Source organism: Lycorma delicatula, chromosome 1 (assembly GCF_047948215.1).
Source record: "Lycorma delicatula isolate Av1 chromosome 1, ASM4794821v1, whole genome shotgun sequence".
NCBI classification, from domain to species: Eukaryota; Metazoa; Arthropoda; class Insecta; order Hemiptera; family Fulgoridae; genus Lycorma; species Lycorma delicatula.
In genome coordinates, this window is record NC_134455.1 from 322,679,678 (window position 1) to 322,698,929 (window position 19,252).

Here is a 19,252-nt window from a genome sequence, read left to right on the forward strand (position 1 = left end):
GAAACATTAAGACCTTAGACAACCTGTGTATACCACTGATTGAATTTTATTCCACTTACCAGCCAGCCAGTCCACTGCCAATCCTGAAAAAAAAAAAATTGTGTATAAAGATAATGTCCAATTGACAATTACAAACTAATAGCTGGTAAGAAATAAAAAAAGTACTTATAAAATGCAAACTGTATGTATTTAAAATAACTTAAAGTTCAAGAAAAGTGCTCAAATTTGCTTGTGTAAAATAGTAATTCCAATTCAGTTATTATTTTTTTTATTTCACAACCTGACTTACAAAACGTCTTTATACAATTAAAAAAACTTTTCTCTAAGAATTCTGCAAATAGAAAAATATTAAAAATTAAACAAAAATTCTCTTGAACTTTACATTACTTTTTATCATAGCAAAAATTGTTTTTTCAACTTTTAAAAACAACATTAAACACACAAGGAGAAACGTATTTCTTATTAAAACCAAACATTATCAGAACACTGAATCTTATAATTTTGCAATGTATTCCTGACTTCAAAAGCAAAGCAAAGACTTGTCCATTTAAATCATTCAAAATCAAACTAATCTCATAAATTTCAAAATAGATTATTTAAATATTTTTAAATTTAATACACGAATACATTTTTGAATATAGATCAAAAACAAAAACAGATTTTTAATCAACAGAATGAACTTAAAAGTTCTTCAGTTCTTGGTTGTCTTAGCCATTCTGCTCTCTGTTTCAAACATCTTAAAGATAAATAAAATCATTTATAAATTATTTACAAGGTCATTCATTTACAACCACAAAAATGTTCAGAAATCTAAAGCGTTATATCCTTAAGAACAAAAAACCTTTTATACTGAATGACACTGTAGGTAGCAAATTTCTACACAACGTAATAAGATATAATATATACTACATAATAGTAATATGTAAGATATAATATATAAGGTACAGAAAGATTCTAAGTTTATGCATAAAATCATTAATAAAAACAATAATCAATTAGAATAAGATGAATAGATTCAATTAATTTTATGGATTAGTGTACGTTACTAACACAGGAAAAGATCTGACAATAATCTGAATCAATTTTAATAATTATAAAGTGCATTATTAACAAAGTTCATTACAGCCTAGAAGATTTTTGTAGAGCAGAGGATCAGTTTATCTATCATTTTTAACTGAAGTTTATTATTAACCTTATAAACTGAAGTCAGTAGAATAGTACTTCATATTCACACATAGTATGTTATGTTAAAATTACTTCTGCAAATAATTGGAACCATTGACAATATTTATGACTACATACTACATCTGTCAGTACATTTAATTTTTCACTAGAAAGATAATTGATAAAATATCTGTAAATTAAGGATTGTAAGATTTCATTCTCCTGAACTTAAAAACTCCTTTAACCATCATAAATGTTTAAAATTATAATATCTTTCCTTCAACTCAAAACAATATTAGAAAACATTATGAACTGACTACAAAAGAAGTCATCTACATATGGAAGTAAATTATATATATATATATATATATATATATATATATATATATATAGTAGAAACTTAAGAAATAAGTTATGAATTGATTGTGAAATCTTTAAATTAACAATTCTGGGCTGGGATAGATTACAGAAAACTTAAATTTTGGATGCTAAATCCATAGCTACAAAGGTTTATTTAGGTATTAATTATTACATGGCAATCATTTTTTACAATGTCAACTGTAAAGATGGGTGGGTAACACTATTTCTCAGTACATTTCAATGGCAAATTGACAATAATAATAATAATAATAATAATAAACAAATATTCAGTGGGTAATAACAGTGCAATTAGAAACATTACATTCAACTAGGTGACATCAAAATTTTGGACTGCAAAACTGGGTTGTTCAGAAAATCAGACATTGTACATTGTGTAAAACATTTTCAATCAGTAATTTTATCAGCTTTTTTATTAAGACTATTCCTATACTTATATCATTTGGTACCTTATTATACATTTTGAGAAAAAATACAGATGTAATCTAAATACATATTAATAAGTAAAACTAATAAATATATGGAATAATAAAAGAAATTATGTTAAAATATTAAAAACACAAAAAAAGAATAAAAATTAACACTTGGGGATATTAATAAATATTATTTGTACATCTTAAATGAAGATGCTGAAAATTCAGGGGTTTTCCTTTAATTTATCATTATTAATAAAACTAACTGACATATTAATATTGTTTTATAAAAATAAGTAAATCCTAATTAAACAAAATAATAATTAAGGTAATGAAGACATTTTTAAATGCAGTGATATTTACTAAATGTGACAACATATCAAGTGAATTATTTTTTTCAACTGTAACATAAAATTTAAACTGTCTTTGAATTAATTAATAATCCTTGAAACTTTCAGAAATAAAAGAGAGTGGTATCACCTGAGGTGTGAGTAATAGTGAATTGTTTGAAATCTTGAGGAAAGTCATTAGTAAATAATTACAAGAGCAAGGGATTGAATACACATTCTTCTTTGTAGCACCTATATTCTATATCTTAAATGAGGACCTACATTTTATACATATGTTATGTTTTCTTACATTTGAAAACAGAGCTATTTATAATACATGTCATATGACTGTTATTGTTACCAGCTCTTCTGACAATATAGGAATAAGGTTTTTTCATTAGTAAGAGGTATAGAACTAAATCAAGTTTTACTGGATAAAAAACACTGAAAGAGGACTTTTTTTGTAATCTACACAATTTAAAACATTTTTTTAAAAACTGGGAATGGTATGCAGCAGAAGAATTTTTCCTAAAATCATGTTGGAGGTTTGATAATATGATATTTTTTCAATAAATTTTTAGTCTTTTAGAAAAATATTTCAAGATATTAGATAATAAATTAACAAAACTGGTCTATAATTTTTTAAATCAAGAGGAGAATCTTTCTTTCTTATGGAGGAGAACAACAGAAATATTAAACTAACTGAGCAACTTCATCATCTTAATTATTCAAACTAAAATGAAATACTCAAGTTCAAACTAAAATATAACAGTCAGTTTAGCAACCTAGCTCAGTCAACTACATCGATTACACTTCAAAAGCTGAAAGTTAACAATTTTAGTTTTGTTAAAATTTGGAGGCTACATCAAATATATTTTTTTAATTAGGTTCGAAAGTCAAAAATTTCACAATTTAAATTAAATTTTTTTTTTTTTAAATTATAGTGGTGTACATCAGTCTATTGGATCAGTGGATATAAAAGTGATTAATTTGATGAATGTAGATTAAGAAAGGTACATTACTATAGATAAGAAAAAGCAAGTGACCCAATATGGACTGAAGGACTCCAGGGCACTTACACCCCTCCATCATGAAAAATGCTGTGAATTATTTTTCATAATTACATCCTTTATTTTTTATTGAACAAATAGCTTATAAAGGAATTTAAATTTCTGATATACTATATTTAAAGAATTGTAAAACATTCTACACAATAAAATGCCAAGAAATCACAAAAATACAACTATTCAATTTTTTTGAGTATTTCAAAAAATGCAGTAATACAAATGAACTGGGATAGCCATTTCAGTATTGAGATTATTCCTAAAACCATACCAATTTTGTAATCATATTTTGTTATTTTCCTAACAGTTATAAAGTTAACTGTAAAAAAACTTGTTCAAAAAGTTAAAATATAGTTAGTGCATATAAAGATCTGTAATTATGTTACTCAATCTTCTTTCTATATGTTATAAAGTGGCTTAATCAAAGCATAACTGACCTTTGCTGAGAATATTCTTTTTCAAGGAGTGTTGAATAAATTCAAACAATAAGCTAGTATTTGGGTAGAATATTTTTTATTAAATTTGTAGGAATTTCATACCTCTCATGTAGCTTTTTATATTTCATTCATTTATAATGTTCTGTCATTACAGAACCTTACCTGCCCTGTCATCACAGGGCAGGTCCTGTCATGGCTGCTGCTCTCCACCTTGTTCTATTTTTTACTAACCTCTTTGTTTCTGCATATTTTTCCTTTTCCATAATCCCAGCCATCATTTGAAATCTCTTCCTTCCTTTTTCCTTAACTTCCATCATTCACCAAGCCTTCTACCATATCCAGTAATAAACACATTCTTCTTATACAATGTCCTAGTCAGTTCCTTTTCCTACATTCAATCAAATTTAGCATTTTCCTGTTCTCTCTGATTATCCTTAATACTTCATTTATTACATGGTCTTGCTATCTGGCATTTATCATTCTGGGTCACACCCACATCTCAAAAGTCTAATTCATTTTCTATCTATATTCATTTTTCATTGCCCATGTTTCAGCATCATACTCCAACTCCAAATAAAACATTTCATTAATTTCTGTTGGTAACAAATTATTTTATAAATTTCTTTAAGTGTATTTTGAAGATTAAAATATAAAATTGTTGTTAATAAAATCAGTATCAACAATTTTGTGCCCAGTTTTAATTACCATTACTCAAGTGATCTATATTCAAAACAATTTTTTGATTGTAATTAATAATCTTTACATTCTGTTATTCAGAAAGCAATTATAGAAAGTACTAGCTACCAATCCACTTATCTAAGAAGGAAGCACCTTTCTAAAATTTAAAATTCTCAAGTACCTTCCTACACATCTCAACTTCTGATCAACTGTGTATTACAAAATATTACTCCTGGAATCATACACTTCTTGAGCAAGTTTTGTGGCATAACTTATGGTAAATAAGAAACAACAATTAGTTAAGAAAAATTTTACATCATCAATTTATTGGGTTACAGTTGTTTTTCCTCCAAAAACAATATAACACCACTTCATTTTTCCTCTATTATGTAATACATTATTCTTTTTGAGGTAAGAATTACTATTTTTGGCGCAAAAAAAATCATGTTTATTTGAATTATAAGTATACAATAAAATAAACCAACCAGACAATAGATCTATAGGCATATTCTCCATAAGAATGTCAAACTTAACAGATTCAAATGGTTGAACCACAATCTCCCGACCTGTACCATCACGATGAATCCTAGTGATAGTACCATGATCACTATCAGCCCAGTAGATAAAATCATCATCTGAAAAAAAAGTAAACTGATGACAGAATAATGATTAAGAACAAAAAAACACTGATAATAAAGTGCAAATAAATTTTCATAAGTAAAAAAATATATATATACGTATTCTAATGGGAATTTGACTCTGATTGAGGGCTCCAAAAGATTTTTATTTTATTTTTCTTAACTTCTTCTCTTATCTTAATTGTAATATTATTATGTCTAGGTTATTATTAAGTTAATTTTATTTCTCTATTTAGTAATACTAGCACACAAATGAAACTGAAACTTGGTATGATAATTTTATTATTTAATTCAATAGATATATGAATAGACATCTTATCCTATTAAACTGTTTACTACTTTTAACCTTTTGATGCATATTGCCGTACTATCTTGGCAGTGAACATTCAGTCCCACAGCATTTTGCCATAATAGTATGCTTCGTGTAAATTTCAGCCACTGCTGTGTAAAATGATTTAGGCTCAATTTATTTAGTAATATAGGGGAATAGTATCACTAGGTTATAAAAAGTTACTCATAGGTCTAATGTCTATAACAACTGCTAAGAGAAACAGCTGTTTTGAATATCCCTTACTGTACCTTATTCCTCCCACCACGCTGCCATCATTCCGATTTCCACCGCGTCGTTCAATGTTGCTATTCAGTTTACACTTATGTTTTCATAATTTTTGTTATAAAAACACTGTGTTTGAGTATGTTTTCTTTCGATAATGTAATTTATCTTGTTTTTTAGTAATACTGTGTTTATGTAACTATTTTTTTCCAAAAATGGTTATAAAAACATTGTGTTTTTAATACGAGTTTTCTTTCTTTACCGTTTTTTTAATTTGTAAACACTTGATTTCTTGTTTTCAATCTGTGTTTTAGGGATATTTTTTGTAGAAAGTAAACAGTTTAAACATGGCAGAAAATAGTGCTTCTGTGATTGATAATGAAGTAGCAAGGTTATTAGATGACTTAGCATCAGACTCTGATTTCTCTGATACTGAACATTTAGATATTATTACATCAGATGAGACTGATGATAAGGATGAATTTGGTAGTATAATTCATAATGGTTCTGGAGATGTAGTAGACCTACAAGATGAAATTTTTAATAGAATGACTGATTTATTTTCTGGAGAATTTAAACTTTTAAATTAAGTTTATTTGCTTAATAAATAAACTTAATTTATTTTCTGGGTACTTATAATAACAAGTACTGTCAGTGACTTGTAATAACAAGTCACTGACAGTAATAACTTGGGGTTTAAGTTTTGATGGCTTGTATAACTGTGAAGCTGTGTAAATCCATGTTTTTAGATGTATCACACTAACAAAACCTTTTAAGCTAACTGTGTACCTCCTTTTTCATAGAATAACATTTATTAATCAGTATTCTAGAATGTTTATTATTTAAGTTTGAAATGTTATATACATATCTTACGCAGAAGTTAAAATAAAATAAATTCAACTAACAAGCTCGTTTTTGTACTTAAAAAAATAAAACCCACGCAGATAGGAGGGGTCACAGTTACCTGCATAACTAACACATTAAAGGGTTAAATTAGATAACTGAACTGCAGGATTATGCCTTTCAGCATGATGTAACAGCTATACAATTTTATATTAAATATTCTGAAAGAAACGTTTTTGTAATTATTTTATTTAAATAAAAAAGAGAATCTACCAGCACACTGAAAGGATTATTTAACTAAAAACTTAGAAATGATACATAAATGTATGTCACCTTTCATAACAGAAAATTTTTATTTTATTAAATAAGAATACATCTTTAAAAAAAAGGAGTACTAAGCAGTACTTCTACATTGGTATTATAAACGCATTACATAACAATATATAAAAAAATTATTAACAAATATTTAAATCCACGAGATACAATTCAATGAAGGATAAGAACACTCACCTGTCTGTCTGTAGCAACTGGGAATGAATCCTTTAATTTCTTCATAGGACACCTTGTTAAACTTAATTTGCAGTTAGCAAAGGGACTAATATTTCCTTTAATTTTTCTCATTTTTTTATTATTCATTTTTATTTAGTGACTATTTTTTTTACTTTGTTTATTAAATTGTACTTTAATCAATCTTCACACTTAATATTCCACAAACATACATCAAGTACATGCATTATAGAACTTGATTACCTTTTATCCTTAAAAAAATGTATTTATTTATTATTACAATAAAAAATATCTTTGCTAATAATGTTACTAATTAGTCTTGTATTAAATAAAACCAAAGTTATCACTACTTTTTTAATTTTTGTATTAATTAATATCAATACTGACACAATTAATATTAATTAATAAAAAAATTTAATGTAAAAATATGGTGGTGTACAATTATTAAGAAATATTCACATTTAAATTTGTTTTAGAAGGTATGTTATAAATGCAATATTAAATAATTCGTTTTAAGAATACTCTATATGACATCAAGACCCTGAGTGTATATAAGCCCTAGCGGTTTCCAGGAACAAGATGCTACCTCAGACTATCTCCAATACTCTTTCACAAGACTCTATTTCAGACTTTCAGTCTAGGCCATCCTAAGATTGTCCATAACTTCATCATTATTCCTGATGGATTCTGAACAACGGCAATCAGGATGACAAAACCAACCTGAGTCAACTTCGGCTGATACAGATAATTATATTTTGATATATTATCAAAATTTTCATTTCACAAATGTAATTTTATTGCTATATTACCACAGCCCTGGGAACAAGACAGTTTTGATTAGACAGTATGGTTCTTTCAACTATCTCTTCTTTCTGGAGATTTTGTTCTACTGCTTGTAAATCTTTATTGGGTATATGATGGTAGAATTTATTCAGTAACTTAATAAAAATCCAGTAATCCACTTGTTTCCTTTCCAATGTTTAATGTTTCCTTATTATTGCTGTAAACAATATTTCCAGAAATACTAATACTGACACCAGTGACTTTATATAAAAAAAATATTTTTGCCTTAATTACTGCATGTTCATTATTTAGGCAACACTTAATAATGATATACAGTAAAATAGGATAACGTTAAACAAAAACATGTATTGATTTCAACCTTTTGAACTTGTTTCAATTTTATGAATTCATAGCTATCCAATGTCATATTGGAGCACCTATAAATTTTGGGCTCATAATATATATACATATGTAATATGCCTAAAAGTGCATTTATACCTTACTTTTTTAAATTTATTTATCAAGACTTTGCATAAAGCTCTTTTTCTTAGAATTACTGGAACTGTAATGGAATTAACGGCTGTAGTGACTCAAAATCTATATTGTTATAACATAATATGTTCTTTCAATACAAAGAAGGCACTTCTTAATTACTATGTCATTTTACTTGATATATAATAATTTCTGATGATCTATAAATATTAAATTAAAACCTCATGTTTATTAATAAATCATAAAGTTATTCAGAAATTTACAATGAAAAGTGATACTGTATAGGCAATTAACTTAAAAAAACATCCCCTAATGTTAAATTTTATATAATAGCTTATCAACCCAAATTTTATTAACTAGCTTAAATTTTCCAGAATCCAGCAAGGATTGTAGATTACTCAAAAATGGATCTGTTAATGCAATCCCACTTTTAATGGTGTTATAATTTAAAAGTCTAAGCATTATTTATTTATTTACTAATGTCAATATTTCCTTTATAATTAATCTCTCTTCATTTTTAAAGCTTTATGAAAAGTTCTAATCCAATTACAAGATAGGATAGGACACAAGTTCATTTTCAACATTTCCTCTGATGATTAGTACAGATATATTAATTTTTAATATCAATCTTACATAGGTTACTGTAGATGTTGGCAGAGCTACTTTTTTGTGACCCACCTGCTTAATTACTGATTTCTATGATGGTTTTTGCAAGATCACTGTACTCCAAATTATTAATCTATTATTTAATTTTACTTAATACTAATCTCATACTTAGTTATTAGCAATGCTCATTCTCCTTTATATACTGTAAAATTTAGGATGTTTTATTTACAAGGCATGTTTTTAAAGTAAGTACCGTTTTGAAATAAAAAAATAAAAAAAACAAGTGACTTATTCTTAACAATTTTATTTTTACATGAAAGCCTGTTCTTTAATCTACATTTCTACATAACTGCCACCAATATCAAGGCACTTGTCATATTGTGCAACCAGCTTTTGAACACTGTCGTCATAGAAGTCTGCCACCTGATTTAATAACCACTGCAACACGGTCGCTTTGACACCGGTCCCAGAGTGAGTACAATTTTTGATAATTTAAGAATTCAGTCACAATTTCATAGACAACATTTCTTGAAACTTGAAGAAACTCCTCAGATAGCGAAGAAATTGTAAACATCTGTTTTCTCTCACTTTTCATCAACTTTCTGCACCAAATCTTCACTAATGACAAAAGGTCGTTCATTTCATTCCTCATCATGAACATTCTTTAAAAGCTCTAACCCATTTTTATACAATTCCAATGTCATAATGTTTTATCCATGCACTTCACTGATCTGACAATGAATTTCAGCTGCTTCCGTGCCTTTAGCACTAAGAAAACGAATCGCACCATATATTTCACATTCGGGATTCACAGTCAAATATTTCTGAAATGGGATCTGTGGCTTGCCAACAGATGCGAGTACACAGTATGCATGTGTGGAATGCCGACTGCATTGAAATTCTGCAGCGGCAGAATTTCAAAACGGTACCTACTTTAAAAACATGCCTTGTACAATAAGATAATGCTTTAAGGATCAATCTTATTTGTAGAAAGCATATTTTCTACAGTATCACTGGTGCTACTGCTATGCTTGTTATGCATATATGTCGTTATATGTTATACACAAATACAGTACTTTTGAAACTGATTCCTTAATTGTAACTGTGGCTCTGTTAGATAAAAAGCAAGTGCAAAAATATAGTTACATCAGCCTATCAGTTTAATCCAGGTAAACAATATTTAAGACTTTTCTTTAAAATCATTTGCTAATATTGAAGCTTCATTTACATCTACTCAACAAGCTGCCTCATCTGATGGCCCTGAAAGACTTCTTCTAACTCATATATATATATATATATATATATCCAATACTGAATATAAAGCATTATTTATTACTACATAGGTGATGTATAATCTAATTATTCAGTGTACTTTACATGCATACAGAGCTAATACAGATGGTATGGAAGACAAAGCAGACAATTATCACAGAGCAAGCAATATTATATTACACAGGCCTGCTGAATGCCAAAATGGTTGCAAAAATATAATTAAACTCAAATTTTGACAGAACAATCTTACAAAAATTAACCATATGAAAAAAAATTTATAAAAAAAGGGAAATAAAACACTTACCAGCTTGAAAGTCAACGCTAGTAGCCATTGATACTCTGGATATTGGACCAAGCACCTGACTACCATTTTCACCTTCAGTTAATGACAGCCCTTTTACCTCCCAGTTAATTGAATACAGCAAAAATTCTGCAACGCCTATAAAGAATATAAGGTTTACATATTTTTTATTCAATAAGATTAGTATTTTTATTCAAAACAAGTCCACTTTTAGTTACAAGTTCTTGGATTTACTCCAAACTTACCTCAACTTTTGTAATGTGAAAAATCAGACTTTTACACAAGAAATGACTTATATGTTTCATAAACATTATTACCTCATACTAAATATTTAAAAAAAATTGAATTCTTACTTTTAATTGACATAAATATTTAACTCATAAATATTTAACTCTAAAACTCATCTCCTTAGCAGTCATTCTACTTTTTAAGTATTAGAGGGATCTTTGGATCCCTCTAATACTTTGGATCCACTTGGTACAATTTGGTATACTTTGGATCCACGTGTGGTACAATTTTCAACAAAATAGCTAAGCATCCTTCTGTTTTCTGGTAACTGAGAATTTCATAAAATAGATTTAGGAGCTTGGTGATCATTCTACCTTCACCAATTTTTTCCAAAATATCACTACCTGCCCACCCATGTGATGTTAGAATAATACCCAGATATTTAAACTTACCAGATAATTTTATTTTTTCTTTGTAACAATATCCTGTCCTGCACCTTCAACTACCATTTTTTTTTTCAATTTAATAAAAAAAATAAATGCAAAATAATTATTGTAACAGAAATTGATCAAGTTTCACTTTAAATCTATAAATACAAAATTATAGTAGACTAATCAGAAAATTTTTCTTCAGAAAATTGTCACTCACACACACACAGTGACTATGATATTTTTATGGGCTTTACATGTCCATCTACTTCATTTTATGCAGAGAACTGATGCTTTCTTACTCTGAATTCATGGGAAAATATAGCAACATACCTTTTCCAGTCCTAGCTACTGTCTGACAATCAGCTCTGAGAATCTGATCGACAGCACTGATTGAATCAGCAGAGTGAGGATGAAAATTTCAACTACTGTACTAGTTAAAAGCATATGTTACATACTTCACAACACTTAAAATAAATATTATAAAATTCAACTACAGAGTAATTAACATATTTTCACAAATGTACTACTACTTGCTGAAGGTCATTCATTATACTCGATGACATTATAGATACTATTACTCACTAACCAAATTCACAAAGCTCTACATCGTAAAATACCTTTACTGGTGGTTCTATGAATTTAGATGTTGCCATATCTTCAACATTCAGTAATATAGCCATTTTAGTTCTTAGGAATATTTTATATCGTGAATCTTTGACATTACCGGTTTTGTTAAATCTATTGTCAGTGAAAACAGAAGACTGTTCTAATAATGCGATCATAATCTTTGTTTGCTGAGTATAGATTGATATCATTTGAAGCTGCTATATTCATAATACGGAAAAACATATTCAAAGGCTGTTGTCTGTGTTCCTAGCTACACTGAAAAGCATATTCATTTTATCAACTAATCTTCACCATATTTTGAATTATTAAAATCAAAGATTAATTATAGTTTCTTAGAATGTTTGTCTATTTCCTGGTCATGATGCATTGAAATACAATCATTACAATGCATGATATATTTGGATACTACCAAAAAATTTTTTTGGTCAAGCAATACTAGTGCTTTGGAATCCAAACAGGCTAATGGCCAATTGGTCTTTTTTTAATTTTTTTTGTCATTCAGAAGTTATTTTAAATTCCTTTCTAAAGTTCCTACAATTACTACAATTACAATTCCTTTTCATTCAGTAAACCTATACTCAAAGGAATATTTGGAAAGCATCAGTGCAATGTAATATTTCTGTTGTTTTCCACTGGTTCCATATGTCTTTTCACAATATTTGATAGAGTTACTCAGCTGATATAGCCCATCGAGCTGTTTTCCAGTTAGTCTCCAAATTAATTCTACTCGTAATTTTACTATCAACAAAAACAAAACCTCTGATGCAATACTTTTTAGGTTTTGGCAGTAAATATTGCCTGAAGTAAATATTACCTTCTCCTAAGTGCAATTAAATTCTCATTAATAATAATTAGATACAAGCTTGGAACAAATGTTTTCTGATTTTTTTATAAATGTTTCAAAAATGGCTGTGATGGCTGCTGATGTCAACATCACATTGTGCATTTCCATTATATATATAATAAAATGTTATAGAACAACAAAAAATATAAATTTGTTGTAAGACACTGTGTATAGTAATCCAATTCATATTCCATCTGAATTCCAAATATCCATTACATTCTGTCTTCCAACCTTAAATACACCTGCAAGGCATAGAATGACTAAAAATAAAATATCTAATTTCTTCAGAATCAGTGAATATATACATATATATATTTTCTTTTTTTGGAAAATTTAAATTACATATTAATATACTGAACACCGTGTTAATAAAATTTAATATTAAATGAAGTATAATCCACCAGTACACAATAAATAGGTAAATTAGTTAAACTTACTATATTAGTTCCAAGGATTGATTTTCGTGGGATGCCACATTTTCTGTTGCTATTAAATTCTATAACTATATTAATACATATTTAAGATTTGTTAATTTGTCAAAACTGTTTTTTGAAAATTTTTAAATTTATTATGGGTGACTATACAAATTCTGCTGGCCAGTATTAGAATGATGTAATATTTAAAACGTCAAATGTCAACAAATTAACAAACATAAATAAATATGTTTTAATATAATTTAATAACAACTGAAGATGTGGGATCCGGCAAAACAGAATCATGGCATTAATATGTTAAGTTTAACTTAATTATTTACCGTATTTTGGTAGTTTATATTCATTTAATATTTTATATTTATATATATATATATATATATATATAAATATAATATATATATTATAAGAGGAACCAAACGACAAGCCCAAAAAAACTTGATTCAGCAAATAGAAGAAAGTTCCAAGAAAACTAACTTCCGAGACTATTATAAAATTTTTGGTCAGGCTCTTCAAAGATATGAACCACCCACCCTTATGCTGAGAGGAAAAAAAGGAAATATGGCCCACACCAATAAAGAAAATGCTGAAATTTTGGCAGAAACCTTCAATAGACTCCTCAACTGTGACGACCCCCCAGAGCTTTTTGAGATTGACACTGAAACTCCAGTTAAAACTTCACCAGTAAATATCAACCCGCCAACAAGAAGTTCTCGCAGCATTAAATGAAATAAAAAACTACAAAGCAAGCGGAGAAGACCAGCTTTTCGCAGAACTCTGGAAACACTCATCAGTTTATTCAGTCAAAACTTCCCTACATCTATGCCTTGTGAAAATATGGAACGAAGAAAAACTTCCAGAACACTGGACCACAGCCCTCATTCATCCATTACATAAAAAAGGGGATAAAACTAATCCGGAAAACTACAGAGGCATATCTCTCCTGGATTGCACATACAAAATCCTGTCGAGAATCATATACAACCGATGCAAAGACCAACTTGAACTGGAACTTGGGGAATACCAAGGGGGATTTAGGCCATGGAGAGGTTGCCCGGAGCAAATAATATCCCTAAAACTTATGATGGACTTATATAAAAGACGGAAAAAACAACTAATAATCACCTTCGTCGACTTTAAAAGGGCCTATGATTGTATACACCGACCATCCATGCTGAATATTCTGAGAAACCTGGGCCTTCACCCTAAACTCGTAAACATGATAAAATTAACTTTAACCAATACCCAGTCCAGAGTGAAATTCAGAGCTGAACTCTCTCAACCCTTCTACATAAAAACTGGGTTGAGGCAAGGAGACGGCCTCTCACCACTCCTTTTTAACTGCGCCCTCGAATTTGTCATGAGAAAATGGTATGAAATAAATCCCAAAAATATAAAAATGGGTACTAAGAAAAACTCCATCACACTAAATTGCCTAGGATTTGCAGATGACCTCGCTCTTTTAGCAAATAATATTCAAGAAGCCAAAACACAAATCATGAGCCTTCAAAACCTAGCACAAAAGATAGGGCTTCATATCTCTTTCGAAAAAACTGAACTAATGGCCATAGATCCTCTGGTAATAGAGCACATTACGGTAAACAATCAGAAAATTAAAATAGTAAAACAATTTAAATATCTAGGGGAAATAATAACTTATAATTTAAATGAAAAAGTGACATAGCAAAACAGGACAAATAAAATGATTAAATCCCAAAAATTAACTTGGTCAACATATAACAAAAAATGCCTTTCTGCTAAAACAAAACTTAAACATTATAAAACTGTAGTACAGCCAGAAGTCACTTACGGAAGCGAGACCCTTTTCAAAATCACTCAGAAAAACCGAATTGAAAAAATTCTGAAAATAGAGAGGAGAATTGTCAGAACGTGTATCAATAAAAAACACCAAAAAGAAGGCCAATGGTGGATTGTGCCAAATGAGGTGGTGTATCGAGAAATAGAGCCTGTTACTGATACTATGCGGAAAAAAAGAATCTCTTTCTTTGGTCATCTCATAAGGACACCGGAAACAAGACTGTCAAGAAATATCATTGAAAAGCTCTGGTTCCAAAAGCTAGAAGTAGGATGGATCAAAGAAATTAGAGAAGATATGAAAGAATTGGGAATTTCCCTGACTGACCTACAGAATAAAACTGGAAAAATTACAAAGCTAAAAGATAAAAGCATTAGATTTAAACAAAAGACAGACAAACGACAAAATACAACGAAGAGGGTGTTTACGGATGAAGAAAAGAAAGCAAGATCTGAACGGATGAAGAAATACTGGGCAGCTCGGAAGAGTAAAATAACACGCTTTTCTCAGAAAAGATCCAACTAAAATTGACTTAAGTGGTCCCATGTTGGCCGTAAAAGCATAATAATAATAATATATATATACACGAGGTGCGACAATAAAGTAATGAGACCGATTTTTCTTTGCAAGATGTGGCAACCCTGCAGCTTGCGTAGGCACACCATCTTTGACCTTGATTTATAAGCTACTTCTAGTCCAAGCGGCACATTGATGCAACTTCTCAGTCGTGAGTTGTGCTGTAATAAGTGAACACGTGTTTGTGTCTCTCGTCACAGAAATGAAACCGCAAAATATTGCGAACGGTATGCCATTTCTTTTTGCGTTAAATTAGGTGAAAACGCGACAACTTATGGTAAGTTTCAGAAGGCTTTTGGAGAGGAGGTTATGTCAAGAGCTCAAGTTTTTCGGTAGCATAAAATTTTTAGTGAAGGCAGAACGAATGTTGAAGATGAAGACCGCAGTGGACGACCCGACCCATCAACCTCATGGACAGATGTCAACTTGACCAGGGTGCGTGAAATTGTACGATCTGATTGAAGAATATCCGTGAAAATGATTGCAGAAGAACTCAACATCAATTGAGAAACGGTTCGTCTAATATTAACTGAAGATCTTGGTATGAGAAAGATTTGTGCAAAAATGGTCCCCAAAAATCTCATACAACAACAGCTCGCATGTCAAAGTCAAAAGTGAAATGCATGCTTGTGTGCTTCTTCGATTCCAAGGGAATTGTTCATAAAGAGTGGGTGCCTCCTGGACAAACAGTTAACCAATATTTCTACAAAGAAATTTTAGAAAGACTTCGTAAACGAGTTCTTCGTGTCCGTGCCAACATTGCTGATAATTGGATTCTGCATCACGATAATGCGCCATCCCATACTGCTCTGTCAGTACAGCAATTTTTAACCTCAAAACAAATTCCAGTACTACCACAGCCAACTTATTCTCCAGATATCGCTCCGTGCGACTTTTTTCTATTTCCAAGAGTCAAAATGGCGGTCAAGGGACACCATTTTCAAACAACACAAGATGTCCAAAAAGCTGTGACGAGGGTCTTGGGGATATTACAGAAGATGAGTTCCAGAAATGTTACCATCAATGGCAGAAGCGCTGGAATAAGTGTGTGCAATCAGAGGGGAACTACTTTGAAGGAGACAACACTAACCATGACTAAAACGGTAAGCAACATTTTTTTTCCCATCAGTCTCATTACTTTATTGTCGCACCTCGTATATAATTAATGGTATAATTAATCGTATATAATTAATAAATAATTAATGTGTATATTATATATCCAAACTTTCAGCAATAGTAAACTCAGAAAAGGATTCTAAGATGGAGTTTGTATATTTTGCATTTGTAATAGAGCATGGGATCTGGAATATTATACATTTTTATTAATTCTAGATGAAGCTCTATGGAAAATTCCAACTCTATGCAAAAAATTAAATCAAAACACATCCTGTCAAGTATTTTTCATAATTTATTTAATAATTATACGTACACACATTAAACCATGCTTTTTCAAAACAGAAATCTGTTTTCGAATTTATTTTCAAAATCAGTGGTCATTTGTTTTTTTACAAAAAAAATTATTTAGAATGAAGTATGACTTTATCTACATGAACTCTAGGGATAATTCCATTTTCAACTCTATGCAAAAAATGAAATCAAAACACATTCTGTCAAGCTTATCTTTCATTCAATCATTTTCCTACTACATGAAGTTTCTTTTATATTTCAATATATGACTTTTTTCTAAGTACAACCTTATGCCTAAATATGTTTATGTTGAGCTAATGTTTTTTTGCAAACCACTTATATACTAGATCTCAACAAAAGAGATGTGATGAACAAAATGTATCAGAACTTATTTTTAAGTAGTACTCTTAATTGTGTTTCTTAATACTACATTCCTAAAATGAATTCCTGTAGAATTTATTTTGGGAAAACGATATGTCTCATATTAAAATTGGATCTCTACAGAAAAAATGGAATCGACCAAGTAACCCATATTGCTACTTGATCAAAAACACACGGGACTTTGACCAGTCTGCCAAAAAAGATTTCAAAGTAAAATATACTCTTATTTGGAAATAATTGGGCTGCTTGGACATGTAAAGTAGCTGTATTATAGTAAGTCTTTAGAATTCTTGTATATATTTTATATTTTCATTTAGCAGTGTAACTTATAAATATGGGAAAAAATTAGATTAAAACATCTACTCTGAGCTGACACCAATCTTGTCACCTCTGTTATCTCCAGATTGCATGAAAGTTTGTGTATATTCACTTGGACCAATATTCGTCCTTTAACTTCAGATCGTTACAGCTCCATTTAAAATGCACAGGATGCTGAGCAATCTAAATTAACTGAATAAAAAGCATTTTTTCCATGAGTGCATTTCTAATATACAGTCTAAATCTTCTTGAAGTTAAAAAAGGTACTGAAGTGGTGTTACTGGGAGAACTCATCTAATCTGATTATGCAAGAAATTCATATTATTCAAACAAAATAAAAATGAAAATTAGTAATTTATTAAAAAAACACTAAGAAAAGTTGGATAAATCTTCTATTTTTTAGATGTTTTAATCTCTTTCAGCAGTCCAATCAAGTATGGTCAAAGGCCACTATGTTTTTGACTGAAAATAAATCTAGTAACAATGTGGGTTTCTTGGTCGATTACATTTTTTCCATAGGGATTCAATTTTAATACAAGACATATTGTTTTTATTCATTATATATATATATATATATATAATGAATTCTATAGGATGAATTTGGCAAGATATGGAACACTATTAAGAATGCTATTTAAAAATAAGTTGTGATACATTTTTTCATCACATCTCTTTCATTAAGATCTAATATACAAATGGTTTACAAAAAATATTAACTCAACATAAATATTTTAGGGATAGAGTTAGAGGGATGTAGAAAAAAAGTTTTATATTGAAATATAAAAGAAACTTCCATGTAGTAGGAAAATGATTAAATGAAAGTTTAAACTTGACAATGTGTTTTGATTTCATTTTTTTCATAGAGTTGAATCAGAGTTCCATGTAGATAAAGTCATACATGCTCCTAAATAATCTTTTTTGTAAAAAAAAGAATGCACTAATTTAAAAAAAAAATTGAGAAACAAATTTCTGCTTTGAAAAGAATGGTTGTATGCATGAACAGTGTTCAATATAGATATTAAATAAATCATGAAAAATACGTACTAGACAGGATGTGTTTTGATTTCATTTTCTGCATAGAATTGAAGATGGAATTTTCCAATTTTCCATAGAATTTCATTTAGAATTAATAAAAATGTCTCAAATAAAATGAAAATGAAATTTTATGTAGTAGGTAAATTATCAAATGAAAGTTTAAACCACAAAGTAGTGCAGACCATAAAGTCACAGTCGCTCATAAATAATCTTTTTGAAAAAAAAAAAGAATGATCACTTATTTTGAAAATAAATTCAGACAAATTTCAGTTTTGAAAAAGCATGGTTGTACATGATAAGTGTTCAATATAAATATTAAATAAATCATGAAAAATACTTGACAAGATGTGTTTTATATATATATATGCCTATGTATAAAACTAGCCGGTCAGGACTCGCTTCACTCACATGACGGTTTAGCCAGGGGGCTCTGTCTCTTGGACCCTCAAAATGTTTATGAGAATATTAAGTATTTTAGAGAAATATTTTAAGAAAATAAATACTAGCATTTAAGAAAATAAATACTAGCATTTCACTGTACTCTCCTCTGTTAAAGCCACTACTGGCTAGGAACGGAGGGGGTGGTGTAGCGAGCGGACACGCTACAAGGTGGGTTCTTCTCCCCTCGGGGGGGGAATCGAGATGTACTCAACAGCACTTGCACAGTAAATTTTCATGGTTTACAGCCTTAATATTCGAT

The 19,252-nt window shown here is 29.5% G+C and overlaps 1 protein-coding gene across 2 annotated transcripts in view; it reads right to left on the reverse strand.

Moving 5' to 3' along the window:
- The window catches only part of LRP1 (LDL receptor protein 1), a 473,582-nt gene that overhangs the window by 189,404 nt on the left and 264,926 nt on the right, over positions 1 to 19,252 (reverse strand). For both annotated transcript variants that reach the window (XM_075382014.1, XM_075382015.1), the window contains 3 exons: positions 10,462 to 10,596; positions 4,949 to 5,098; positions 60 to 83 (listed from right to left, as the gene is read on the reverse strand). In XM_075382014.1, the coding sequence (XP_075238129.1) occupies positions 60 to 83; positions 4,949 to 5,098; positions 10,462 to 10,596 (309 nt within the window). The remainder of the gene's footprint in view (positions 1 to 59; positions 84 to 4,948; positions 5,099 to 10,461; positions 10,597 to 19,252) is intronic.